This window comes from Zingiber officinale, chromosome 4B (assembly GCF_018446385.1).
Source record: "Zingiber officinale cultivar Zhangliang chromosome 4B, Zo_v1.1, whole genome shotgun sequence".
Lineage (NCBI taxonomy): Eukaryota > Viridiplantae > Streptophyta > Magnoliopsida > Zingiberales > Zingiberaceae > Zingiber > Zingiber officinale.
Window position 1 is genome coordinate 5,120,724 of NC_055993.1, and position 27,948 is coordinate 5,148,671.

The following is a 27,948-nucleotide window of genomic DNA, read 5'->3' on the forward strand; positions in this document are numbered from 1 at the left end:
ACCACTTTGATCGCAATAAATGAATCGAGATTTTCAATTGTTCTGGAACGGGCAAAATGTTCAGACTGACTGCTTTTATTCTCTGGTTTTAGAAATGTAGCTGCACCAACTGACGCGGACATCGAAAACGAAGCAAGTTCGCCCAATAAGCTGAAACAGGTCTGAGGAAAAGTTAAAGATAGAGCAATAATCAACAATTTTATAGCCTACTAAGTAAATTTAATTCTTTACAGTTGTACTATTACTCCCAGCGACTACAAACTGTCGTCATCCTTTCAGAACTTGCCCAGCATCATGGCCACAAGCTTTTTTGTCGAAGAAACAGTGACCCAGTCGGAATCACAAGCTTATGGAACACAGAAATATTCATATAGAAAGCTTTTCCAGAAACGAACCCAGGAAAAGCTTCATAGTCCAAGAACTGTAATTCAAATGTTAAGACACAGCTCTGTGTTTTATATTTACATGATCACCGCACTGTATTGTGCGATAAAAGCTTTGAGCTCTGGTAATATTTATTCAACCAAAAGCACCCTCATGAAGGAACATATTGCAAGAAAGTTGCACTAAAAACAGTGTCCGTCCCTTATTGATTAACTCAAGTCTCTCTGTTTCCAGAGGCAGTTACTTCTTCAGTATACCCAGCTTTTCTAGAGCAAACTTGATGTCGTTCGCCCCATAACCTTGAATCTGAAGAATATTAGGGTTGTCAAAGGCCACAACATCAGTCAGTGGATAGCCTCTTGCTGAGTGGACCTCACTTGGAACAGTGTTAAAAGAACCCTTCAGTATTACAGATTTGTGCACTCCGCCAAGTAGTCCTTCATAGTCCGAGTCACCACTTTCACCTACACATACTACCATATTTGAGAGCTGTAGGCCCCATCTAACAAATAAATACCTGCAGAAACACAGTAAAATGAAGATGGCTATAAGACATTTCTTTGCCATTTACTAATATGATTACTATTAAATTTGGGCATCTCCTGAAAGTCAGAGTTAGTTGATAAAATATACAAATGGAACATAAGATAGATGGAAATACGTTGATACATTTTACATTGTTTTAAAATATGCAAATGCAACATAAAATTCAAACTCCATTATTTGTTTTAATGCTGAACTTCCATGATTTTGTGTTCTTGTTTATTGTACTAAACAGTCACAACCTTTAAGGATGTGTGATGTTTGCCAACCTCACTCAAAGTCTCAGTTATCAGATTTTAAAACCGAGATTGCAAAATCCGCATTGAGATTTGAATAAAGATAATACTCAATTTAGTTTGTGATCAAGAGATATTAACCGGTAAACAGTTGTAGGAAAACTAATATATTAGCAGCAAATGACGGGAAAAGACTAAATGATTTAGAAATGTTTCCTAAAACGAGAGAAACTAATTGATTTGTCACCTTAGTGCTTGGGATCGAGAAGCTAGTACTGGAATGATGTTTAGCTTGCTACCATCATGGCTATAAAGAACATGACAACGAAGGGCCTGGCTTCTCATCGGCTTCCGAAGCTCTTTGATAGGAGGAACCTGTGAATAATTTACGAACCAGCAAATATGCAATTATATAATAGGTTTAGTTCATGCATATTCCAAGCAAGTAATTAACGAGCACTATCAACATTGTGGCAAAAAAATTAACAGCTTAAGTTGCACAGTTACATTTTGTAACTGATGTAACTACATTTCAACTCGTTAATTGCAGGCAAGACTTGCAAGATTAAGTGATAAATCAATGGGAAGAACAGAGAAAGTCACACGCATCCTAATGGTATACAAATATAAGAGTTTTCCCATACAAACTGACCTCAAAATCAGCCTGCATGATCTGTGATTTAGGCCAAAAATGAGATGTGTCATCATAATATTATTGTGTTGATAACAAATTAATGCACTAACATTAAAATTTTAAATATTATTACTATCATTTTCTTGAGATTTGCTACCACTAGAATCTGAGTATTTTAAATATTTCTTTTCTCATACATTTAAATGGAAACACCTAAAATCTGAGGTTTGCTATCACTAGAATGATCATATATCACCTGACAATTTTATCTTACATAATATTTGTATTCTGTGATTTACCTCCCTTCATATAACTTGGGAAAGACTGTGAGGGGTGCCTAGGGTGTCGCTATAATATATCACCTGACAAATTTGACTGCCTAGCTTGTGAGGTGAAATCATTTTACAGTAGACAAATAGAGAATTACCAGAGATGGGTTCTTCACTTGAAATGAATGGCAATAGGTTGAGGAATGTTCCACATCTTCAGTAACAATTTCTTTTCCTCCATTTTGGGAATTCACTGTAGCAGCCCACCGAACTAAGGTCCTTTTCAACCCTTCTCCGCCCCATCGATATTCGATTTGTGAATGATAGTCTATGTCAAGATCAAAAGGTAGCTCAGAAGGGTAAATGAGATCCTCAGAATTTGAAGATGGATAGTAGATGTCACTTCCACTATTGCAGACAAAAGCATCAAAATCAGTAGAAACCATTCCACCAGTCGTAAGGAGAGAGTGAATCTCTGATACTGGTAAATGTGTTGCCAGTATAAAGCCTAAGGAACCAGACATACTGTCACTTGAAGCCACAAAAATACTTTTTATTATTGAAATAAGATCTGCATCAACAACAGAGTCCACTGCAATCACCATAACATACTTCCTCCTCAACAATGGAAGCTTATGAGAGTTATGATCAGTTCTTTCACCAGATGAAACCTTCTGTGCAGGTCCTAAAACACCCTTCGATAACTTTGCAACTGCATTTTCCAAATTCTCCTTCCCATTAGCAGCAGTGGCATCTGCAGAACCTGTGATATTGCCAACAGTACCACTATCTTCGCTTTTTCCGCCATCTAGTGAAAGCTTTAAGTTCAATGATATATCTTTGATATCTTGTAATGAATCATTAGGTGAATCTGGTTCAGAATCTTCAAACTGATCATCTCTCCTCTGCCAATGAGGATGCCTTGGTCGACATGAAAATATTTTTGATAAGTAGGTTTTGCAATGTTCTGGCCAGGAAAATTGGTGAATATTCTTCAGGCCGTGCTGCCGACACCGTGCCCATAATTGTTTGTCAGAAACCAGCTTGTAAAGTGCATCGGCTATTGCTTGTTGATCATGGGGATCAACAAGAATACCATTGTCAAGGACCTGGAGCACATTTGATTATAAAAAATAATTGAGAATCAACTCAACTTATAGGATACACTTCTGAGAAGAAATAAAAAACCTAGCGTGGAAGACTTGTATCCAAGACAAATAATGAAAATCAAAGAACAAACCTTGTGTATATCAACAGGGCCACCATTTTTTGTAGCCACAATAGGTAGACCACTGGCAGCAGCCTGCTCTAACCAAAAAAGGGAACTTTACACAAAAAATATATTGCTAAGAAAAATAATCTAATCGTCAACCAACCTCTATCAAGGTAAGGCCAAATGGTTCAATGAAAGCTGGATTGATAAAAACACCCTGAAAAAAGAGTCAAGCCAATAGGTACACAATTGACTGTCAGAATTGCAGTAATTTTGTACCAATTGTGAACTATAACTAGAACACTGGAGAAAGGAAACATGGCACAAAAGAAGACTCACAAAATAGCTATAGAACAAATGAAAAACATCCATTTAGCCAAAGCCAAACGTTGCTGAGGTAACAGCACCAAATGAAAGAGAATTGAAGTCCCAAGTAAAACATTTTGTCATTTGTAAGGTCATATGTGGAACAGTAGAAAAATACTGGAAAAAAAAAAAATCAATGCAAGCAAGGATAACTAACTGCTTATAAAGACAGATATCAAGAAACAATAAAAAGAACCATTTCCATTAGCTAACCCAAATATCAAATTGACACCGTAACAAATCTAAAAACTAAGGACACTCTAATCAAATTGATGATCATCACACTGTAAACCAAATGGATAAACACTTACAAGCTTCAACAAATAAAAACAAAAATGACAATTAAGGACAAAATTCCTCAAGGACACTCTAATCAGAAGGATGAAAATCAAGGTAAGTGATGATACAATAGTGGAGGTCCAGAGAGAAATAAAATCTTCTAATCACAGATTCCCATTACTCAATTTACTCTGTTGGGCAAATACAAGGAAATAAAAGAAGCTTTATTGCTGTTTGAGAGAAGAGGCAATCATGAATCCCTCAATTTTTCTTTCCTTTTTATTTCTCCAGCTTCTTTTCCTTCTAAATAAACACATCTAAAGATGAAATTGAAAATATTTTGAAACTTAACTCTCATTCTACAAGCTCATAAACTTAATTCTCATTCTACAAACTCATAAATCCAAATCACTAGCTCACATATTCATCCATGGAGACATTGGAGCATTGTTGCCTCTAATTTGCAACCCACTGATTTTCAATAACAAAACAAATAGAAGCATTGCAATTGTGATCATAGGTAAAAACACACCTTTGTTTTTGCTGCCAAACGATAAATTTCAGTAACATCTGACTGCCTGTGATGTTTTGGATATGCCACTAGGCCATACAAATCATACTTGTCGATTAACTTCAATACAGTAGTCAAAACTGATGAATTTGTACTTGACATTTCATCTATATCATCACGGTTACCCATTATGAGAGTCTGTAATCCGTAAGTTAAAACTTAAGTTAGTTTATACAAACTCATATAAAATGGTTGCCCAATATCTACAAATAATGATAGTACATAGATCCAGTCAAAGAGAAGAAACTTCCACATACAAGATTTGCAAGCTCTCTTAGTGGGCGACATTCACCAAATGCTTTCACTAGAGTAGTAATGTTCTTTTTTGGGTCTGGTCTTGAAAGTGCAAGAATCATAGGCTTCCGAGGATTTGTAAAGAACCGCATTATCTGATAGAGTGTTTATATAAAATCACATTTAGTATGAAGAAATGTCATTTAAATGAGGCTACCATCCAAAAAATATTAGAAGAAATGCACAACTAAAATCTAGAGTCCAGGCATAGTATGAGACCTCGGACCAAATCAGTGGATCAGGGTTTGCTGGATTGTCATCATTTCCTTCAGATTCACCATCAGCATCGCCATCATGTGAAGCAATGTCTTTAAATTCCATGCCCGGAGGGATAACCTGAAAAATAACATCTAAATATCAATATTCAAAAGACAAAGAATACATCTAACTAGATAGTTAAAGTCCATAGAAACTAATGGAGAAAGCTTAGGGTTTTTTAATCCATGATAATACTCTACCAATATTTATTGTTCCTCAATGTAAAAATTACATTTTAAAGCTTGTAACACATGATATATACAATTAGGCCCCCAATATTTACAATTAGATTGCTATAAGTCCCAAGTAATTATTTTTGTAAATGAGAAATACAATATCAAAGGAATTGAGTGTGATAATTCAGAGCTAAGTATATTTCTTAAAAGCAGATATAAATTAGTTTTTTTAAAAATAAAAGAACTAATATACTTACAACCATACGAGGCATATGACGACCATAACAGCTTACGCCACGCTTGATTCTAGCTCGTAGTTTTCTCTCAAGTATAACATCAAAACCATCATATAACCGCCACTGTTCTTCTATCTCCTGTCTTGTACTAGTGATAACAATTTCAGAAGCATCAAGAGAAAGTTCCTCTGCCTCAATCCTACGCATTATCTTGTATGTTACATTTATTTCTTCTCTTGTTTGTCGCCCTTGCTTCAGTAGTTGCTCTAACTTATCTCTTCCAAGGGAGTGGCCTGTGAATAGCATTGGAACATTTAATGCCCCAGAGAGTAAAGCAGCAGAGTCGCCTGCATCTGCATAATGTCCATGAATAGCAACAGGCCATACTGGCTTCCCCCCACCAATTTGCTCCCCTAGTACTTTTGACATCTGCATAACATGGCTAAGTGCACCATCAACAAACTCTTGGATATGTGGCCATAAAAGTTCTTTAGGAATGTATTTATCTTTTGGTCCAAATGGAATGCGAATTATATATGCCCCACTGCTCTCGCCCATCTCATGCATATCAGAGGTTCTTGGAGTCAGCATTTCTGTTGGTTCACCATAGCTCCAATCAACATCTGGCGCTGATATTTGCCTCGTAAGTAAATCAACTCTATATACTCCAGGCATTGAACCCAATGCTCTTGCAAGTTCAACAACATACTTCACCTAAAACATTCATCAGAGAATGAGTAAGGTCATTTATCTAGCCATGTTTGAAGACTAATAAAACCCACATGTTGTTGCATAATTCATCATAGTTAATTTCAGAATTCTAACTAACATACTTAATCAAGATTTATGCAGGGTTGGCATGATCGTGCAGTCAAGTGAATCATGAGTTTGAATAAGATGGCATGTCAGTGGCCCAGTAGCACATCAAATAATTCCTTTGTCCTACTTACACTTAGAAACGTATGGGATGAGAAATATTACTATCATATCCAATGGTTGAAAAAAATACAATGACTTGTCAGCTTTTGAGTAATCAAGGTAATCATTGTCAAACCAAACTATGGAATTCCTTAGCTGCATGTACCTGGCCACCGGTATCAGAATCGCGACCAAGCTCCATATTTTCACCCCGTATGAGACCGTGAATGCTGCATAGCAAAGAAGTTTCCTCGCAAATGACAAAAACAAATAGTACCATGCATAGGGGAACAAGGCATTATCTTACCACCCAACATACACACACAATAAAGTGATATAGAGATTTTAGGCCATAGCTTAAGAAAGATGAAAAAAATGAAAGTGATCAGGATAATCATCAAAAAAGAAAACAACTCAAGGCAAATAAAGATTCTTTCTACAAACATAAATAGTTTAGTAGTTATTCAATAGGCACAGACTATGGGCAATGTATCAATGATAGAACATAATAAAAATTTCATTTATTATTTTCCCATTTACTATGGTTACAGGTAAATACTAATGAAACAAATTACTTAAAAGTTAAAACAACATTAAATTGTAGCTTTAGTCCTTGATATAACATACATCTTAGCAGAATGTCCATTATATAATACACATACAATGGATATATTAAATACTGGCTAATTTTATTTTAAAAAAAAACAATAGCTAGAACAGTGTAGATGGAAATCCTAAGATTAATATTCGGAATTCCTAAAACATGTAAAAAATAATCGAAAGTACCATTATCTAGAAGCAAATATGTGCAGCTCTATAAATGAAAAATGAGAGAAAAGAGATAAAAAAGGTATAGACAAACTTACCACATAGTCAGACAAATTGAATTGTGGTAGAGGAAGATTAAGGAAAACTTTAGTTAACATAATTAAATGCAATTTAAAGATTATATTTCTAATGATATAGGTTACATATTTGAATTTAGTTCTCCTTCCATGGTGATTGTTTAAGTTCTACAGAAACCAAACTCATCGATGTAGTTATTAGACATTATTTGCTTTTGAAAACAATGAAATAGACTCTTTCTAGTCAGCAAAGATCGTGCATTCCTTCCAAATTTCTCTATATTTTTCAATTGTGTTATTAAATAAATAGCATTATATTTAGTCTTCTTGAAATGAAAAGAAGTTGTTTCTCATGCGTTTGTTTTATTCCTCTCAATAATACTTTACAAAATTTTCATGGCATGACACATCTACTCAAGCCATTATAGGAGCAACGCTGTAGGCCACCTTTATCTTTAAAAATAAACTCTTCCTCTATTCCTCAGGCATCTTTTAATTCAAAACTTTGTTGCTTACTCAGTTGACATTTATTTCCTTTCAGCAGATGTACTTTGAAAAATTAGATGAAAATCATTGAAGTCCAATACTTCCTTTTAACACAGGAAATAATATACAGAATAATAGTAATCACCTAAAAGCTAAGAATTGTGTTACACTTTTGTTCAGAAAGCCTAGGTTTACTCAACTATTTAATGAAAAAAGGCCACAATCTGGCCTAGATCAGTCACAAATCCAGAATTAAAGTGTCAAGCAGGCAGACTGACCAGCTGATCTAGTTTTGCAATTTTTAATTTTATGCTATTGTATTTTTCTCAGACCTGGTTGAACTGCAAAAGGTTTGGTCCTTGGAATTGTTGAGGTCCATAAACAATGGTGCACAAAGAACTGACTCTCTAAAAATCATTAAAGATGATGGTCATGGTTATTCTTCTATATTCATAAGCATATTCAGATAGCAAATTAGAAAGCAAGAATGGCATGAAATAACATCTAGGGAAGTATACCAATATTTTAGCTTATGCATTTAGCAAATTGGTCCTTACCTTATCAACACTATATATAATTTTCTGTCCTTATACTGACTTGCCCAGGCCTCAATGGCTTCAGCAGAGCTAATCCTTGGCATTCTGCCTCTGTTACTGTCACCATGAGTTGGCATATCATTATTGGCATCTCCTTTTTCTCCTTCAGAGAGGTCTTCAGACATATCAGCAGTTGCATCATGACGGGCACTTTCACGTTCAAGGCGGCTTTTGGAAATACCTAGAGCTTCCTCTCCCTCAATCTGCTCTTGGACATTAAACGGGAACAGAAATTGGATTTAGTCACAAGTAAATTTTATATAATTAAGATTGCAATTGTCCAGCCAAAATTCTCTACTACAACAACAAGATGCAGCCACGATTCTTAACTATTTTGGATCATTTTATTTTGCTGTTGAACTCTATGTATACTTAATAGTTAATATTACCACTAACATCCAAATCTATTAAATTACTTTTTTTCATTTATATTCTGTCTCCCTCTGTCACACATGCATTTAAATCTAATCGATTCAACTATTTATTGATCGTCTTTGAAATATTTATATCATGACAACCTATCTTTGAAATTTTGATCAACTATTAGAACTATACTTAATCACTCCCGGTAGTAGCATTTTGAAATTATCTTTTCAAATAGCTACCTCCATCCATATTAATATTCTCAACTCTACTACACTACAAAGGTCACAAAATTTTAAGTACAAATAAACCCTTCGCAAACTCTTGATGCCATTCTTTTTTTCCTCCTTTGTTTTTGCAATGTTAGACCGACGGGATTCAGGAAATTTTTACAAACAACTACATCGATAAATTGAAGAGATCACCCAAAATCAGACCGATCAACATATCCAATAATTTTGAACGGCATTTCTCCCCAAGTTTAACTCCAGGAAAAAAAAAACAAAAAAGACATATAACTGAATTTAGAGAAAAAAACAAAGAAGAGGAGCAACAATAGCAATCACCTGCTTCTTCTTACGTGCCAAATTCCAAATCCTCCAGCACATGTTCTCCAGTCGCGTGTTCCTTTCCTGCGGGCTCCTCATAGCCGCGGCCTACCAAATCAAAAATTTCCACCCAATAAAACCACTATTTCCTTAAATCGGAGAACAAGATCCCTTCGACCGGCCGCAGAAATAAAAAAACTCACCCGAACCCAAGTCTTGTACAGATCCGTCTCATCGAAGCCGGTGATGACCTCCTCCACGAAATAGCGTGTGGGGCTGAAGCTCCCCCTCTCCCGCAGCAGCAACGACGAGGCCTTGGCAGCGTCGATGCCAGGGCCGGCGTCCAGGATCGCCTCCAAGTAGCTGTTGATCCAATCGTTTCCCGCCATGGCTCAACTCGCGAGATGAACAGGGAAGAAGTAAAGCACGCTGCTCGCCTTCGCCCCCTCCCTCCCCTCTCTCTCTCTCTCTCTCTCTCTCTCTCTCTCTCTCTCGCGTTATTTTTACTCCCTTGCTCCTGCCACAGAAGCAAGGCAGCGGCGGTGACGGTGCGGCGAGGCAAATAACGGAGCGAGAGAATCAGCTAAGAAAATGAAAGGCTGCGAATCCAAAAGGTCCCGTGCGGTCCTTCTCACGAAACCGATATGCGGTACCGATCATCCACCATTGATGATCGTTATTTCTCTTATGCTTGAATGCTTCCCGATTTCCGAATAAAAGCTAATGGAAGATGATGATGATGGTCCCATAAGTTTTACAGGACACACATAATAGTGGGTACGAAAAATAATTATTATTCATTTCAATAAATAATATTGTTTATTATTATCATTTAAGTGGAATTACGAGAATTAAATAATGAATTAAAAAGAAAAAAAAAACAGTAGAAGATGGAACATATTCTAAGAATTATGCTTGGTTGATTCCTTATCTTCCGTGTCGGAGAAGAAAGTATTATTGTTGCTTTAAATTTGATTTCTAACTTCTAAGACAATTTATGGACTAATCAATACCATAATTAAATTAGTCGAAAGGGTATGATCTGGATCGGATCAGCCTATTTTCTTATCGTGCCGAATTGGGTATGGCAATTATGGTTAGTTGTGGGCCGCCCCCGTAATGATCTGTGATGTGTCAGTTATCCGACACAGGTTCGGCCTCCGTCAAGCTAGGTTAGTTGGTGGTGGCAGTGAACCACTTGCGCCGTTCACTTTGTCGACGGGAAACTAATCTTCGCCCATGTGGAGGCCACTCCGGTTTTAGTCCAACAGTTCGATCATCAAAGGAACAAACGGCAACTGTCTCTGCCCGGGTAAAGTGAGTTGTGGGCTTGCAGGATAAAAGAGACGCATGTGATGTGGTTTGGCTCAGCACCATCTTCGTTGGGAGAACAAAAAAACAGATGGGTAAAAGGATCCTTATGTTTTTGGAATCATTCAAGCATCTGATTTTAACCTTTTTTTTTTAATTTACTATGTCTATTTTTATCTCTGTCTAAATTGGTTAGGTCTACTATAATATATTTGTAACAATTACGATTTAATAACTATTATAATACATACTTACCTTATTTAAAATGTTCACATTATATTAATTACTATTTTATAGATACTATAACGCAGATTTAATTATGTTCACCTACCATTCATATTGTAACAAATATAAAAACAATAGTTACTATACATATGATAACAGCTATAAAATCATAATTGCTACACAATTGAGTAATTATACCTAGATTGCAAGTAGAATGGAGTGATCTTTTGAAAATAAAAATAAAAATAAGGTATCTTTGATGATTTGGAAAAAAAAAAAAACATGAGAGGTCCTTTTATTTTTTGCTAAAAAAGACTATCTTTTCTTTGCATCTTCCCTCAAATTACAAGCTAGGTTGCGATTGTTGTCATTTTAAAAAAAAACTTGTAAAACTCAAGGTACTTTTTTTTTTTGTCTCAACTCCACTTACCTTTTTTTTTTTGAGTGAGGGTTGTGGCTTAGTCTTTGCTAGTTTCGTGGTAGGACGATATCAAAACTAGTACTGCAAAACTGTCGAACTGTATTCTACTAGTCCAGCAAATGGATATATTACTTCACTTTGTAGTAATTGAAAAATAAGAGAATGAATGGAGACCTATATATACTGTGACACTGCCAAACTTGCATCAACATAATAGGTCCAAAATTCAAACTATGATACGTTTGGTCTGAAGACAAAAAAAAAATGTGGATGGAAATAATAGGGAACTTCTTTTAAGCCACCAAATTAGAAATACCAACTGAAACTACCATAGCATTTAATTGGAAAGGAAAAAACTTGGGATTTCGCAATGAACAGACTAATATTCAAGCAATGGCTTCTACCGGAAAGTTTCTAAGTGTTGGATACTCTGTTGTCGCTAAAAGTAATAAGGAATTAGAAACTATAAGTTTATTGTTCCTATGATTCTATCAAAAAAGCAAGGAGTGTCATATACATTCTTGAATTTATAATTGATAGGGTCGAAAACTCAAAGCATAAACACAAATGAGGATTTCAAATATGTCCTAAATGTTTGGAAAGGTAAAAGTGTATTAGTCCTTTTATAAAAAGGAAGGGGTAAAACTGAAGGTCCGGTTGATATATATATTCAAGTATGGTTGATATACCTATTCAAGTATGGAAGATTTAACGAAGGGATTAAAAAGATGTTCAAGGTATCGAGGAAGATATATATTAGTAACAAAAAGTAAGAAGATAGCAAAATAACAATCTAAATGTGTGTGTATATAAACAAGGATTTGCAAATGATTTTTATCGTCCTAGACCTGAAATTACGAATTATAAAATACAGTTCCAAGACGATTATCATATCAGATTCTAGAGAAGGAAAGAATACTCATTAATTATATTAATGTAATAAAGAACGCTAAAATATAATTACTGGCATTAGAGCGATTGAAAGTAACAAATGATTTTCCCATAATTGTAAGCAAGATGGTTAAGATCAAGATTCTACCTACAAATAGGAAGGGATTCATAAATATGGATCGACAGAGATCCTATGTAGAAACAATATGGGATTATTTTACTAAGTTCAAAAGGTCCTAGCTCAATTCAGATCCTTAGTACTTAGGATCCACATTGTTTAGGTCAGGTCAAGATCCTACAGTTCACATCATAATCTTGACTTTCTTAATTATGAACTAAATTGAGGATAAACATAGAGTCCTTCATAAGTGCTAGATGAAAGATAAACCTTCTTGGTATAAAGTTATTTGCAAATTTCTGCTAATTGATAAAAAAAAATTAATTTTTATATCTGAAAGTCATATTACAGATAAAGAAGACATAAACCCAATGTTTAAATTAAGTAGAATAAAAAACAAATATATAAAAGAAATATATGAGTTATGGATTTGGATTTATTATTCAACAAGAAGAAGATATTAATGAAGATATCATTAACATGATAAAAATGGATAGCTGAAATGAAGAGTTTTTAAAGTCTTAGTGTGATCCACATGTGCCTTTAAGGCTAAAAGAAAGACTACTTGTTGAACTCTTCACGCTTCATTAATGAATGTGTTGTATTAGAAAAAATGCACAAGAAATTAATGTGATACTAAGAGAAATGCGTGAGATTACTAAACCAATGAAATGAAAAATATTCTAATGTAACAAGCAATTAGGTGTAGCTCTAATATAAAAATGAGACAAAAAGGGTTAAAATAGTACAAACATGTCAAATGATGACTAATATATTCTATAGTTAAACAAGTTAAATGAATTAGAGAAGATATTAGGGCTATAGGGAAACCAAAGACTTGAGATTTAATTGAGTGATGATTGTCCAATGAGCAAAGAAATTATTATTTCTTGAAACCTTCTTGGTATACATTCTTAAATCAAATAGAGGTAGAAACAACCATGGTACATTTGTCTCAACCAAGTAGATGTTTCACAATAACCAGCTTAACAACATTCTTGGCTGCACTTAAATGGGACCTCTTATTCCCCATTTTGCATCAACAGCTCAAGCAATGACCATAAGGAAGCTTTTATTTAGTTCTCTAATTTCATTTCTTTACAACTTGTTAGTGATATTATTACTAGCTTTTCCCATCTGTCTGCAAAACATCTGAAATTTTAATTCTCACTACAGTTGTAGAAATGCATAAATCATATGAATTAATGCAGGAAGCTATTTTAGCTTTCGCCAATTTCTTATTCATTAAACGTAATAGATTTTCTTTGTACAGAGGCTAAAAAGTGGAAGAGAGGTAGATCCAAGCATATCTTCGAACTGTTCTTGATATCACCAAATATTCAAAAGCCAAACCATTTGTAATTCTTAGCTAAAAAATAGAACACGACATAGATAGAACAGAAAGATCGAGATCAACATGCAGAGATAGGTTCAGGAAAGGAGAAGACCTTTTTTTAGTGAAGATCATCTTTACTTTTCTTAGAATTGGGACTGGTAATCAAAGAAGGATCATCTTCGAGCGAAATGTTGAGATCCAGGAGCATTGGCTGTTCCTGCGCCGACGCGAGGTCACCGTCCGTGTTGTCGACGACCGAGGACGACGAACCGCAATCACTGTGGCAATCCTCCTCGCCATCAAGAACGCGCGGGGGTAGCGGGTTGGTCTGACTCCGGATGTGCGACTCTCGGGGGAAGGCCGGCGGGGTAAGCCGTGGGCCGCCGAAGGACTCGACAGTGCTGCTGAGGCTGCTGGATGCGGCCCGCTGCGGCGGAGACTGGTGACGATGACCGCCGAAGGTGAATCGCGGGGCGGAGGAAGAAAATGGAAGGAGGGTCTGCGGAGGAGGGGACGCGGAGGCGGGGAAGTTAGTCTTGGCGTCGGGGCCGCGGAAGGCTCTGGCGGCGGCATCGTACGCCCGGGCGGCGTCCTCGGCGGTGTCGAAGGTGCCGAGCCACACCCGGGCCTTCTTCACTGGGTCTCGGATCTCGGCCCCGAAGCGCCCCCAAGGCCGCTTCCGGACGCCTCGGTACCTCACCTCGGAGGACTCCGCCGAGGCTGCCACCGGAGCTCGCCCTTTCCGCATCTGTCCCCTGATCGATCGATCGAGAGAGGCGGTGGATCGAACTTGAAATCGCGATCGCAAATTCGAATTCCTGTTACAATCTGAGAAGCGACATCACGGCTTCTTTATTTCTTCCATCGATCGCATCGCACTTCCGCCTCCGCCCTCGCCCATCGCCATTTTTGCGTCCGTGACCGTCGCCCGCGTCCGATCCACGATCGCTTCCTAAATGGCAAAGGGTTCCAGAAAATTTTATTTCGCCCTCCATGATTTATGCCAAAAATGCATATTTACGCTTTTACTTTCACGCCTTTAAACCATGAAATAAATTAAAGCACAATACCATGAAAATTATTTTTAAATATATTTAATCATTTTGAATTTCTCACGTCTTAAATATAAACTGATTTTAAAAAATAATATAAAATAGAACACAAATTAAGGGAATAGCAATTTGACCGTATTTGACTCGCCTTGGCCCATGGGGCGTGATTTTAAGCAATCGGGTTATCGGGTCAACGGAGTCATCCGAAATCAAAATCCGAAAAGCTTGGATCTTCTGCAGTCACCCACTCCATCTGCTTCTCGTCTGCGTCGAGGAGAGAAAGGAAATGGAGGAGGAGAAGGCCGCCGCTTACTACGACGAACTCAGCCGCAAGGGCGAGGGCGCTGCCCGATTCAAGCAAGGTCTGGGCTTCTCTTCCGCCTCTGCCAGCGACGAACCCTTCGCCTCCAAGCCCAAGAGGCCCTCCTCTCTCTTCTCCGCCTTCGTCCGCGCCTCCAGCCCTAGCGCGACATCGCTCGACGAGCCGCGCCGCAAGCAAGCGCAGCTCGAAGTCATACAGAAAAAGCTCAGGAAGGAGCAAATCCGCCGATCCTCTTCCCCTTCGCATGACCGGCATCGCCGCCGCCACTCCCGTTCTCCTTCCGCTGACCGACGTCCGCACCGCCACTCCCTGTCCCGTTCTCCAGACCGCAATCGGAGACGCCGTAGTAGTAGGGACCGAGAAGACCACCGCTCCGATGAACGGAGGCGTCGTTCACGTAGTCGGGAGAGGCGACGAGAATCCGACTGCCCTCGCCGTTCTCGAGATCGAGAGGAGGATTATTCCCATTCCAGAAGTAGACGGTCGCCTTCCAGGGATTCCCGCGCTGGGGATCGTGAACGTAGAGGGCGTCGTGAGGAGGAGACAGGGGGCGGCAAGCACAGAAGCTCCAAGAAGGAGAACGGTGGCAGTGGTGTTGATTACTCTCAGCTTATAAAGGGTTACTCACAGATGGTGAGATTTGCTTGCTCTGTTCTTCCGCCTGTCTTCAGGTTTTTGCTTGTTTCTTAAATGTGGAGAACTGATTGTTAATACCTGAGAACTTATTGCATTTGAAAACTAGAAATTCACCCGTTAGCTAGTTGTTGAATTCGTTCAAAAGAAATAAATTTTGTTTGTCCAATTTCAAGGATCTTTTCAATCCATGAGTAAGCAATATTGTTGCAACAAAGACTAGGTTGATTTGAGGGATTAAAAATTTTTGTTACAAAGAAACTCCATGATGTCTCTCAAGAATAAGATTGCTTGGTGTTTGAATCTGAAAAACAACAAGGATCACATTGACAGGAATGGACCACTCCCTAAATTTTGTAGGATAAATGATATTATTAACATGGATTTTGAGTGTCCTAAGTCTAACACTTCTAGGATAGACCAGTTGAGAAACATGCTCTGAGATAAGATTGTAAGAGCAGCAAATGATGATAGGCTCCTCACTATGCTGTTTTATTTTGTATGCACGATCAAATTTTAGGTATGTTGTACTGTAGTTATTTTGAAAGATTTTGGTTCAATGGTAAGCTGCAGAGATGAATGTGTATGGGGATTTAAATTTTGTGTTGATACCTTTGTCATGTTTTAAAAGGTATCCCAAGCTGGCTGCCTAGGAGTATTGACAGGGAATAGATCACATAACAAGTGCTTGACCATAGGCATTAGCTTTTGTACTGCCTGAGATGAAATCTGGCTGCATTTGTGACTCCCAGATCTTAATTTGTTTATAATGTTGACTAAATGTACACAGAATGTAAGTTTAATTATACCAGATTAAAGAAATTTTAAGGGGAAAAAACTAACCTTAGCTTTCCTCTTACTTCCGTTTGTATGCTGTCCTCCATTCTTATGGCAGATATAACTTGCACGCTTCTTCTATCCACAAGCTACCACAGAAATGTAGCAATGTCAGTGCTCTCTGTCAACAATGACCCCTGCAAGCTTCGAGGTTTCCTGCATGCAACAACTGAGACCCAGTTTTTCCTCTCCGTCTCTCCCAATTTGACCACCACTATCTCTCAACACCATATTGTTCAAATCATATATCTCTTTCATTTGTCTTTTACCACTGCAATAACGTAGTTTGGTATTAGGAAAACTTATTAATGCTAATTTTAGAATTTGCTGGCTGCAAGTATAGGTGAGTGTCATTTGATTTGTTGTCATATTAAATTTGATTTGTTTGTTGATTGCTAATATCAGTTGGAATCTGTTGTTAATGTGTTGATAGATTGTTATTAGCATACTAGTAATTTGTTATTGTTGCTAATTAATTAGTCCATAGTTTACTAGTTATCTACAGCATACTGGAGCTTAGGTTGTTGTCTGTGATTATAACATGATTCAACTTTGAATATATATTCTAATGTTATATTTAATTGGTTCATGCTTTAGTTTTTGTGCGATTTAGATTTGGCTTAATTTAGCAATTTGTACAACATATGAACATATGACTACAAACTAGCACAAGGGTCCTGAAGCTCCATCGGTAGATACTTTTTGTTCCACCTCTCCCTTGTCTGCAAAACATAAGCTTTTTGATTACCCTTAGTCTGCAAAACTATACAAAATACAAGAATAATGATAGCAATGCTATTATCTCATTCATTGTAATTGTGTTTGGCCCATGGAATTTTTTTTAGTTTTCTATTGTTCTAAAAACAAAAGAAATTGAGAATTAAAAACATAAAAGATATCAGCTTTTTGACATCATTTTATATTAAAATTTAGTTTTTACACTAAAATGCTTAATTTTTCTCAAAAATAAGAAATAATATTATGATAAACGTTGGGAAGTAAGAAATAAAAACAGAAAACCAATGGGTTTTTCCCATGCGCATCATGTAATCTTATTGACAAATGGCACTTCTAAATTTTGTATTCTTATTTTATACCATATAAACTAAATATGTTATATCCTCTCTGACATTCTTGACAACTTTTTAATTGTGTATACCAATTATATTAGAATGTGCAGTGGCGGTTGTGCTTTGCCCTGCCATCTTTTTTTTTTTTTGTCCTCCTTGATATGATATGTGTGATTTCAGATATGTGACCGCTGGTACTTTTTTTGCTTCTTTTATCAACTTACTTCTAGTTAGCTAACAGATTGCCTTCTCATTTTGTGTAAATTTAATTTTTTCTGATTTACCCTATTCTTATATATGTTTATATCAATAGTTTTAATGAGAATCTCTTTATTTCCTTGTGATAGTTAAGGTTTTTTCTTTGCTAGAATTTTATTTTAGGCTTTTTCTTTGATAGAGTTATTCTTTCTTCACTCATCAATGATCATTTTTGCTAATCAGACACCAGCTGAAAGAGTTAAAGCAAAGATGAAGCTTCAGCTTTCTGAAACTGGTATTTATAATTCCTAGTGTCAATTTCATACTTTTCAACAGATTTCAGTGCTTCTGCAAACATTAAATTTTGGAGATTCGGACCCTTAGAAAGATGTCGCACTTATTGTGGGTGTGTCTTTCTTGAGATACGGAAGCTTTTGACCGGATCGAACCCAATCTAGGTTGGGAAATGTCTCCTCCAACTAGGGCTGTTTTTTGGGCTCTAGTCAATTGTGTTCACTTTAAAAAAGTTGAGTCATCATGTTTGGACCAAAACTCAACAAAATGCATGAAGACCCATAATATTAGATATTTGGATATGCCCATAATTTTAATCCCTACATATTTATATTAAACAAGAAAGTGCCTTGTTTCAAATTAGATTAAAGTTTGAGCTAGCGAAGCTCATCGAATTGTGATAAAATGTTGGGAGTAGAAAAGCTGTTATGCAACTTTGATGTGTTGCCTTAAGTTCTTTAATGATATTGGTTATTTTTTTAGCAACTACTGGAAACTTGCAGTTGGTAGTTCCTCCTGCTTTCGGTGCTGATAAAATGCCTACAGTATAATGCGAGTATTGTTTATCATTGATGTCTTAATGAAATCTAGTATCTGTTTGAAGTTGTTGATGGAAAGCCTAAATGAAAGGTTTAGGTTTGAGAAAAATGAATTGTAGTGACAAGTGTATGGCTTCGCAGTTGCTAAGGATACAGATAAGGGCAGTGGATGGGAAAGGTTTGATTTCAACAAGGATGCACCACTCGAGGAAGACGATAATGAAATTGAAGGTAAAGATTTTGCTTCTCATCCTTTTTTTGTCATTTAATCACTGTGCTTCTGGATTTATCTAATTAATTAATATATGTTATTTTCACCAAATGCGATTTTTTACTGTCTTGCTTCTGCTGACTTAAGAGACCTAATTTATTAATCTTTTCTTCTTTGCCTTTTCTTTGCTCTATAGTATTTGTGGGTTGTTAAATTTGTCTTTTGTAGATGGAACATGAAACTGCAGAAAGTCTTGATTGCAAACATTCTAGTAAATATATAACGTAAGGTATCATCCATTCACCAATAAGTTGCTTCGATCTCCAGTTGCAGACGACGATGCTTCACTTGTCAAGGATATTGGAAAAAGTTTCAGATTTTCTGCTGTCGAGGTACAAGTAGTTAGTGTAGTAATGCTCCCAAGAGTGTCAGCTAAAGATGCCAAATTATCATCTCTTATGAGATGTTTTGTTGTTATTTAAGACCAAACGGGAAGAAGAAATCAAAACCGCTCATGATAACGCTATGTTCGGAGCACCAGCCACTTTAATTCAAGAAACGAAATCTGCTGATGACAATATCAGATCAAGTGCTCCTGAAACCGACATTGACATCGACGACGGAACTGTTCTTTTAAGTGACAAGGTAAAAGTAGCATGATCGAATTCATCCAGGGAAGTTAATGAAATGATTAATAAAGCTTCTATAATGTTGGCAGGTGATTGCGATGCAGCAAAGCTCCTGGCGAGATAGAGCTCGCAGATTCCGTAACGACTCGGAAACTTAGCTGATGTTGATCTTTTATCAAGCGTAGTGTTTTCTCAAGATTGTGGCTCTAGGACGTTTGGTCACTATTATTTCGGAATAATTCTTAAGAATATTACATTGAAAATGTCAGAATATTGTACTTGATTTACTTTTTTTTTTTAAATAAAAAAAAGAGAAAATCTAAGGTCGAGGTGGATTTAGTAATTATCCTTATTAAGAAAGAGAGCATAGATAATAGTAAAATTCATGCTAAGCTATTTAAAAGTTACTAATAGCTGAAACAAATGCATATTGAAATATATGTTTAAGACAAGCTAAAACTGAATTGGACCCCAAAATAATAATAATTTATATTATTTTTTGTACTTAGTTCCACAAAAAAATTTATTTCCAGATCTCAATGAGATCAATCATTCAATACATGAATTTTGGATAATGGTTCATGTTGAAGGAAATGAAATATCAAAATTTGATTCTGTATGCCATTTTATTTTAAAGGCAATAAGAGAAATGGAAACACTGCATAATCAAGCATCAATTTCGAAGCTACTTCTCATTTGGATGGATTGGTGAAGAAATCATTGACTCCAGGCATGATCTGAGGGGTTTTGTTCCGAACGAATTTCCGAACTCCATGCTCTGCATATCTCTCTCCTTCTGCATGGTTATCGAGTATTCCAGCAGCCCTGTTTTCCTTGTTGACCCTACAGTTCACCAAAAACAAAAATCTAAGTAGATGAAATGCTCACAAAGAAAACTGAAGTACATGCAGTTCCTAGGGGAATGGAAAGAAGGACATGTCTTCGTTATCGTTATCCTAGTAATTTCGCAAACCGCCGTTGTGAGTAGAAGGATTCTACTTCCAAAATTAACATCAATTTGAAGAAGCATCACAGTCCAATATCTGAATAGGACATCAGTCCATGGATGAAGGAATGCCTCCATTTATCAGAGAGGCAAGTCCTCAAAACTCAAAATTGAGAACTTTGTCATCTAATATCACCATCTAGTTTAAGGGTAATTTACATTTAACATTTCATTCTGTTATGTCATATTGCATTTACCATATTGTTGTTTGGACCCAAGTTCACATCATCCTTAATGCAACTACATATAGAAAACAAAAGACTAAAGAAATCTGACACTGGTTTAAACTAAATTCATGAAACGTCTATCAATTTCAGTGTCAATGCAAGCCAACATTTTAAAATGAAAGTCCTCATCTTGTCACTGAATTATATTCAGCAACTCCAGTTAGCAAGAAACTAACAGAAGTGCGAGTGCGAGTGCGAGTGCGAGTGCGAGTGCGAGTGCAGGGAATTATTTTAGAATTCAATGATCTGGCATAGCAAATATTCCCAGAAGAAATTGAAGAGGAACATCCACTAATTATACAAAGCATATCTGTTGTGATCAAACTATAAGACTACTTTTGATTAAAAGAGCAAGAAAAAAGAAAGAGAGTAGACAAAAAAATCATAATTCCAATAGATACAGATATATTTCATCAAAATCCTCGTATTCAAGAAAACTATTGAATTTGAAACCATCAAAATGCCCTCTGGAGTTTCTAAACTTTTGTCACCTCGCACCCTAATCATGAGTTTTATTACCTCAATTTTCCATTAAGAAAAATTAATAATCTCAATGGTTAGGTGGTGAAATCAGAAGAATTGGAAAACTTTAAAGGCATTTTGATTATTTTGAAACCCTGGGAACATTTGAAAGAGAAGGTAAACTTCAGTGGTGAAACGAACTTTTCTTCTCTCTCTTTTTTTTTTCTCAGTTTCTCTCCTTCCATTATTCCAAGAAAACAACAACAACCAAATGATTTCAAAAAGAGTGTCAGCTACAAATTGACGGATAACACTTCTCAATACATGCCTTCATACAGCCTCATTCTAGGAAAATTATTGATTTACATTAACAATGATCTAAACGTCAATTATTCTCAGTTTTCTTTTCTCGTACAGCGATAACCTAAATTTCCCCCAGAATTATAGATCCAATACCATCAAATCAGATACAAAGGTTGATCAAACAATTCCCCTCATTATAACATGATAAACTTAAAAAAAACAAACAAACAGATCTAGATCTTTATTTAGGTGAAACCATGAGAATACCTCACTTCCGGGTTGATGCAGATGTTGCGGATAAGCTGGAAGCCGCAGATACCCACCGCGGTACCGACCGCTGCGAGCAGAGGGAAAACCTGATCGCATAAAAACAACCGACATCATCGACAAGTGCAACGGCAAGCGAAAGGGGAGGCAGGATCCACAACCGATAAAAACACAAACCTCAGGCCTCAACCAGCGGCTCGCGGTCGACGAAGCCATGGATGCAGGAAGGCGACGAGATCGATGAGGCGAGGGCGGCAGGAGAGACCGAAACGGAGGAGGCAGAAGGAAGGGGAACTCGATCACTTTAAATCGGCAAATCAACGGTTAAGATTTTCAGAATCAAATAGACGGCTTTGAATCGTCAATGCCATTATTTTCATTTTACCCCAAATACTATCTCGTTTTCCGATCTTCTTTCCTTTAACGTCGAAAAATTGAATCCACGATTCATGAAATTTGAAATACTTGTAATATTTTGAGGGAAAGTGGAAATTTCCTCTTCTAGACAAATTTGACTTTTCCTATTTCGATCGGATTATTTTATGGGAAAGTACTCCTTTTAAATTGGAATACGTAACCAATAGCACGCGACAATAGAAAAATGCACGTGTATAAATTATTATTTTTGAGAAATTTATTGAGGGAAAAATATTATTATTTAATATTTTATAATAATTTTGATAGAATCAAACAAAATTAAAAAGTTAATCTGTTTTTAGCATGTGAACCCAATAAATAATGGTCGCCTCTACTCAAGGCGTGGATCCTCCTGCTTCATTAGGACAGGAAACATAGAATCTCCCAATGGAAGTTTTCGACGCTTATCGTGTTTCCTGTCTCCGTCGACACAAATGATCAAGAGCCGTCCCCGGTTCACGAACAGCATACTTCCCCGGGTGGCTTACACGATCAATGGGCATGGTCAAGCGACCATCTCGCTAAACCGTTTCCAAGAGTTATCCTCTATTTCGTACCAGTCGCGCTGACGCAGCGAGAGGAGTGGGTACTACTGCGGGTATGTTAAGCGGCCTTTCCGGTGACGCTGAGTTCATCAGTCCTTTCGCTTTATATTTCCTCCATTCCAGTCACGGCTCCTCATCAAATCGCCTGCCTCTTCCTCCTTAATCCTCATCGATCGCCACTTAATTGCAATCCATCTCACGTTCTTCGTCAATGATCTCCGCCGTAAGCAACTTGAATCTCTAATCTCGGATTTCGTTGTTCTTGTTGATGTTGTAGTAGCGATCCAGCGATCTCTGGGCGCAGCGGTTTATCGATCTCTTCCTGACCTTGTTGGTCTCTTTCGTGGTGGATTTGATCGGTTTTGTGTCTTGCCTGTTGAGGTTACAAAGCGGGAATCGGTCGATAAACCTCTGCATCCGGACTTCCATATCCATCCTTTTCCCCACCTTTTGTTTCTCTCTCTCTCTGAGTTTTTTTAATAAAAGAACTATCTAAACATTTTGGTTTGCTCGATTGGACCCAGTCGAAGCAGATCTGTTTCACGGTAAGTAATTTGCCGACGTTTTAGACGGTATTTGATGTTGTGATCATATGCATTGAGACTGCTTATCAAGTGAACTCAAAGAATGAGTTTTGTTGTTGAGGTAAGAACTCATTTACTCAAAGATTGAGTTTTGTTACATATATATTTTTTGTTTGTTCTTGAATTTTTCTTATTTTATTTTATTTTGTTAGATTATTTTATCCATCTTTTGCTATTCTTGAATAAAATGTCGTTATTTCTGCGTTTGATAAATATAGTTGGGCGTAGGACTACAAGCGCTACTAGAAAGTAGAAACCTTTTTCTAGAACGAAAGCAAACTGGCTCCATTGGTTCTTCTGTTAGAAACAATCGATTGGAATATATTCGGAGATGCTTTAATTTGACTTTATGAGCCATAAATAGGGAAGATAAAGTAAAGCTTTGTCGAGTTAATGAGAAACACAGCATGGTCCATGATGAAGATAGTTGCTAAGTTGCAAGCTAGTTTTCTTTTGAATAAAGAGCTTATAGTATGATCACAGGGAAAAAATCCATAGGATTTGTGAAATTCAATTAACATGACAAAAAATAAGATGTGAGAACCCTAAGATTTGGGTTAAAAGAATCAACCTACATGGATGCTTAATCTGTTATTCGTATTGCAGATTCAATTATTTGCCACAGTTGATCTTTATGTTGCCAATGAATATTAAAAGCAGTAGTGAACACATGATTTTTTTTTTTTTTGTATTGTGAAAAATGCAATAATTTGATCTTTAGATTTAGATATTCTCTTTTCTTCACTCTTCTTTTCACTTTCTTTTACGAATCCTCAAGACCATCCTATATTTTCTTTTTTGTTCAAGTGCTATCTACTTCTTTGATATCACTATGCGTACCTCTCCTATGCACAATTTAGCATTTTTATTGGGAGCATTTCCCAAGGCATTCTTGTCTTTCTGTTTTGTACTTGAGTTGCACAATAAGCAATATTATCTGTGAAAGCAAACTCTTTTACAGCAAAGATGTTTGCCTCGTTGCTAGAATTCTATTGCCCATGTATCCAAAGTATCATAATGTATAAATTGGTGCTGAAGTTTAGGTGCTGTCAGTGGCATAAGACAATATGAAAGAGTTTTGTCATGATCGGTTCATGGAATCTGGTCCTCGATTGTGCGTCTTTAATGTAACTAGACCATAGGCATCTATCTGCTTTTCTCTGTCAGACGTCTGCCATCTTCATCAGCTCTGTTGGATTGGATGTTGCATTCTGCTGCAAACAATTTGTTGACAGTGAAAGTCATGGCACGAGAATGATTGCAGCTTCTTTTACAGCAATTGCATCGACTTTCATCTTTCTTGACTGAATCACAGCAACTTCGCTAGAAAGTGCTGCTAAATGGGCACTAGTTTGGTGCAATAGCCCTGGGCTACCAATCGATCACTTCTCTGTTGATATTTTTTAGTTTCCATCTTGAAAAACTAGTAATACTTGTTCTAGTTTTTTTACAACAAATGTAAATACTTTATTTACTGATCTATCTAATTGTTGATGTTCTATTGTACAATGATTGCCCTTTGATGGTAGATCTCCCTCCCTCGCTCTTCATCATGAAGAGTAAAAAGTCATTCCACGTATCTATCGGTCCGGGTAGGCACCAATGCACACAGTCATTGTACAATATCACATTCGCATTTGGAAGATGGCCGTATCGACTAGGGTGCCCATCCGGTCTCAACAGCATAGCTTCTGTCGTGTCCAGCAACCTAAACTTGATCCCCCTTTTCCTCCCCTCGGCCGCAGCTGCATTGAGCTCTTCAATTTGCGTCATGTACATCTCCAAGTTGTACCCTTCCAACCTCGTTTCGGTTCGGTTGAACGGCCGCTGCCTCAAGCAATCTCCCCCTCGGTTCCACTCACCGCCCTCGAAATGTGCCGGCGAGAATGTTCGGAGGAACACAGTGCCCTTGAAGCGTGTGAGGTTGTTGAACGCGCGGAATGCAGTCCGGAAAGCCATTCGATAACCGTAGTATCTGGTCAAGTCGGTTACATTGCTACGTTGGCAATAGTGGCACCCGACAAGCTGACCATTCTCGTAGTACATGTTCGGCCGGAAGAACCAGTGGCCGACGGAGACGATGATGATATCGAATTCCTCCACCTCGGCGGCCCAATTGGTGTCGGGCTCGTCCAAATACAAGTTGAACAAACCGGTTAATATGGAGCCATTGGGTTCGGTTGGCTGGGCTCTCACCAGAAAAGGCGACCAGAGGCTCGCCACGGTGAAGTTGTGGGCTGGGAAATGATAGCGTTGGAACATTTTATCTTGAGTTAGCGACGCATCAACTGCATGTGTGACCTACACAACAAAGTGCACAAGATTACTAGACAAAGAAAGACAACGAAAACGCAACCACTTCACAAAAATAATTGATTAAGTTGGATTTAGCAATCGTAATGAATTAATTAAGAATAAACAATCGAATTTCCAACTAATGAAACGAATTAAGGAACGAGGCATACTCTGAGAAGAAGGCAGATCAATGACTGCATCTGGTTCCTGCCGACGGAGTCTCCGACGAAGGCCAGCGACTTGCCCCGGACCAGCTCCAGGAACTGCGCCGGGTTAAACTTCGGCAGCTCGCATCCGTCCGGCCGCCACCGCCACCGCAAGAACCCCGCGTCCGGCCGGCCGTACTTCATGCAGTTCTGGTTCTCGTGGATCGCCCAGCAGCTCTCGTTGGTGTAGTAAGGGGCCTTGGGATCGGGCACCCACTCGCCCTTCGATAGATCGCAGCGCTCCGAATCCTTCCCTCCCGCCGCCACTGCTCTCGAACTAGGAGGAGAAGGTAATGGCAGCGCAGAGCCCGTCGACAGCCGCCATGGGAGCGAGGGGAAGAGGTAGAGCGGAATGAGAGTGAGGGAGAGGAAAACGGTGGTCAAGAGGAGAACGGTCCTGTTTCCCGGCTTCATGGCGTCCGTCTCTCGCTCCACTAGCTCGTAGCCTACACCGACGCTGCCGACACCGCGGAACTCCGCATGGAGAGTTGCTATATAATTAAGCAGAGAAACAAAGTCAACTATATCGCTTGGGCATAAAGAAAGAGGATTAGGTACGAAGTTGATATCTTATTTCAAAATCGGTAAAGAGTTGTTATCGATCGATCGTTTGGTGCTGAATAACGGCATTAGAAAAATTGGCATGCATGCTCTGCCAGAGAAGAAGTGTAATATCCATGATGAACTCGAAAAGAATGAGCTGTCCTGACCAGTGACCAACCGGTTGGTCAACTTCTGTTTGCTGTCGCTGTAAACAGACAACTGATCATTTCACCTTGATTCCCCTTGTTGTTGATTCAAGCGAACGAGTGGAAAAGAGATCGATGCCTTTGTGAATCCGCATCTCAAGCTGGCAGTGGAGTGAGATCTAGTCGGTCAACCTTGGAAAGCAGGGGACTGCATGTGATATGCATTTGTAATGGTATCTCCACCGCTCTTTACCCACTGGCTCAGCAGCCTTGTCCTGCTATAAATGAACTCCGTTGCTCTGTTGCAGCCCCAACACAGTCGAGGAGTGAAGTGTCCGGATGGGAGGAGGCCAATCCACTGCCGGTCTTTGCTCTTGCTTTTGCTTCAAGTGCGCCGACGAGGAAGAGGAGAGGGAGGGAAAGTACAGTCAGAGCAAGGTGAGACCGAGCGACGAGGACCGGCGCCACTGGGTCGGCGAGCCGGACGTGGACAGGAAGGCGTCGGCTTTCATAGCCAAGTTCCATGAAGCGAGCTTCATGGACCTCGAGACTCAAACGTCGGAGGTTTGAGCTTCGGTTTGCAGTCTGTACAGTCTAGATGGTAGCTGTATATCTCTTGGTTTTTTTTTTATCTTAATTAATTTGATAATTATGATCTGTTTTCTTTTCGATCTTTTGGATTAAGCTTGCATAGATATGTCTCTTGTGCTTGTGTTCCTGCATCAAATGCTCTGTTTTTATGATCACGCCACTTGTGTAGCGGCAATGACAATTCTAACTCCAATCAACGTTTTGAAAACATGACCGGTCACTCAATCGGTGAAATAATCGGATCGAGATTTTTAAAATTTGATGATCGAATCGATGATTCAATTGTTAATTAAAAATCATATTTCAATCCAGATCGAACCTGCTATTTTTATCGGTTTTAAACAGATTTGATCGATTTTGACCGATTTTTTTATTTTTTTCAACTTTAATGGGTGACCGAACCAGATCAAGAGCTGGTTCACAGTTCAACTGGTCAAACTGGCCGGTCGGATCCGGTTTTCTCAACACTGACTCTAATAAGGAAAAAAAAACATTTGTGTATATATATTTTTTTAAGAAGTTTTTTTTACAAAAAAGCATCTTGAATTTTTAAAATCATCAAAAGATTCATTTTTATTTCTTTATTAAAAAAACACTCCTATTGAACCTCTATTTAATAAACGATCATCCGTTTTCTTTTTTTTATATGATTTAAATTTAAATAATTAAATGCATTATAAAAATTATTTTTTCTTAGTTGATCTGTCTAAAAGTAGAGATGACGTATTAAGCAGATAATTATGATATTGACTGTGCAAAAATTTTGAGTTGGCAAGAGGATGGGAAAAGACTATGAATTGGCGGAAAAAGAAACTTCTTTTTCTTTTCTACGCATAACATAGAGAGCAAATAAATATCAACGTCAAAATTAGAAAGGGGGTCTCTGGCGTAGATCCTTCGACACTCAAGTCAATGAAATGACTGAACAGAAGTTGGAAAGATGAATAATAAATGCGTGCAGTAGGTAAAGTATATTATCTCGCGTACCTCGTCAACGGAAAGAACCCTCTTTATATACCACATCTCATAACCTCCGTAATCATGAGGTGACAAA

General features: G+C 37.8%; 5 protein-coding genes and 1 long non-coding RNA gene across 7 annotated transcripts; 2 read left to right on the plus strand and 4 right to left on the minus strand.

Annotated features, from left to right (window-relative positions):
• Window positions 1–347: 347 nt before the first annotated feature.
• On the minus strand, window positions 348–9,930 carry LOC121974545 (probable sucrose-phosphate synthase 4). 2 transcript variants are annotated; one of them, XM_042525654.1, is made up of 13 exons: window positions 9,419–9,930; window positions 9,234–9,323; window positions 8,266–8,507; window positions 6,544–6,607; window positions 5,481–6,173; window positions 5,009–5,125; window positions 4,753–4,884; window positions 4,457–4,633; window positions 3,443–3,496; window positions 3,307–3,369; window positions 2,225–3,175; window positions 1,411–1,538; window positions 348–901 (listed from the first exon to the last, which is right to left on the minus strand). In XM_042525654.1, the coding sequence occupies exons 1-13, from the start codon at window positions 9,602–9,604 to the stop codon at window positions 625–627; spliced, it is 3,174 nt and encodes a 1,057-aa protein (XP_042381588.1). In that variant the 5' UTR covers window positions 9,605–9,930; the 3' UTR covers window positions 348–624. The 2 variants fall into 2 exon arrangements, with proteins under 2 accessions (XP_042381588.1, XP_042381590.1); XM_042525656.1 differs by lacking the exons at window positions 8,266–8,507; window positions 9,234–9,323; window positions 9,419–9,930 and having other exon boundaries at window positions 6,293–6,568.
• Window positions 9,931–13,379: 3,449 nt separating this feature from the next.
• On the minus strand, window positions 13,380–14,509 carry LOC121974546 (ethylene-responsive transcription factor 3-like). Its single transcript, XM_042525657.1, has one exon. The coding sequence runs from the start codon at window positions 14,263–14,265 to the stop codon at window positions 13,636–13,638; it is 630 nt and encodes a 209-aa protein (XP_042381591.1). The 5' UTR covers window positions 14,266–14,509; the 3' UTR covers window positions 13,380–13,635.
• A 297-nt stretch (window positions 14,510–14,806) lies between these two features.
• Window positions 14,807–19,631, plus strand: LOC121974547 (probable ATP-dependent RNA helicase DDX46). Its single transcript, XM_042525658.1, has 6 exons — window positions 14,807–15,524; window positions 17,873–17,924; window positions 18,604–18,693; window positions 19,001–19,065; window positions 19,157–19,318; window positions 19,392–19,631. The coding sequence occupies exons 1-6, from the start codon at window positions 14,856–14,858 to the stop codon at window positions 19,458–19,460; spliced, it is 1,107 nt and encodes a 368-aa protein (XP_042381592.1). The 5' UTR covers window positions 14,807–14,855; the 3' UTR covers window positions 19,461–19,631.
• Window positions 19,632–19,779: 148 nt separating this feature from the next.
• LOC121974548 lies at window positions 19,780–21,875 on the minus strand. The gene is made up of 3 exons (XM_042525659.1): window positions 21,745–21,875; window positions 21,568–21,656; window positions 19,780–20,145 (listed from the first exon to the last, which is right to left on the minus strand). Exons 1-3 carry the CDS (start codon window positions 21,781–21,783, stop codon window positions 19,995–19,997), a joined length of 279 nt encoding a protein of 92 aa, XP_042381593.1. The 5' UTR covers window positions 21,784–21,875; the 3' UTR covers window positions 19,780–19,994.
• Window positions 21,876–22,487: 612 nt separating this feature from the next.
• LOC121974550 lies at window positions 22,488–24,619 on the plus strand. Its single transcript, XR_006110020.1, has 2 exons — window positions 22,488–22,752; window positions 24,152–24,619. It is a non-coding gene; the product is annotated as an uncharacterized LOC121974550 (long non-coding RNA).
• LOC121974549 (protein trichome birefringence-like 19) lies at window positions 23,257–26,076 on the minus strand. The gene is made up of 2 exons (XM_042525660.1): window positions 25,579–26,076; window positions 23,257–25,414 (listed from the first exon to the last, which is right to left on the minus strand). The coding sequence occupies exons 1-2, from the start codon at window positions 26,026–26,028 to the stop codon at window positions 24,593–24,595; spliced, it is 1,272 nt and encodes a 423-aa protein (XP_042381594.1). The 5' UTR covers window positions 26,029–26,076; the 3' UTR covers window positions 23,257–24,592.
• Window positions 26,077–27,948: the final 1,872 nt, after the last annotated feature.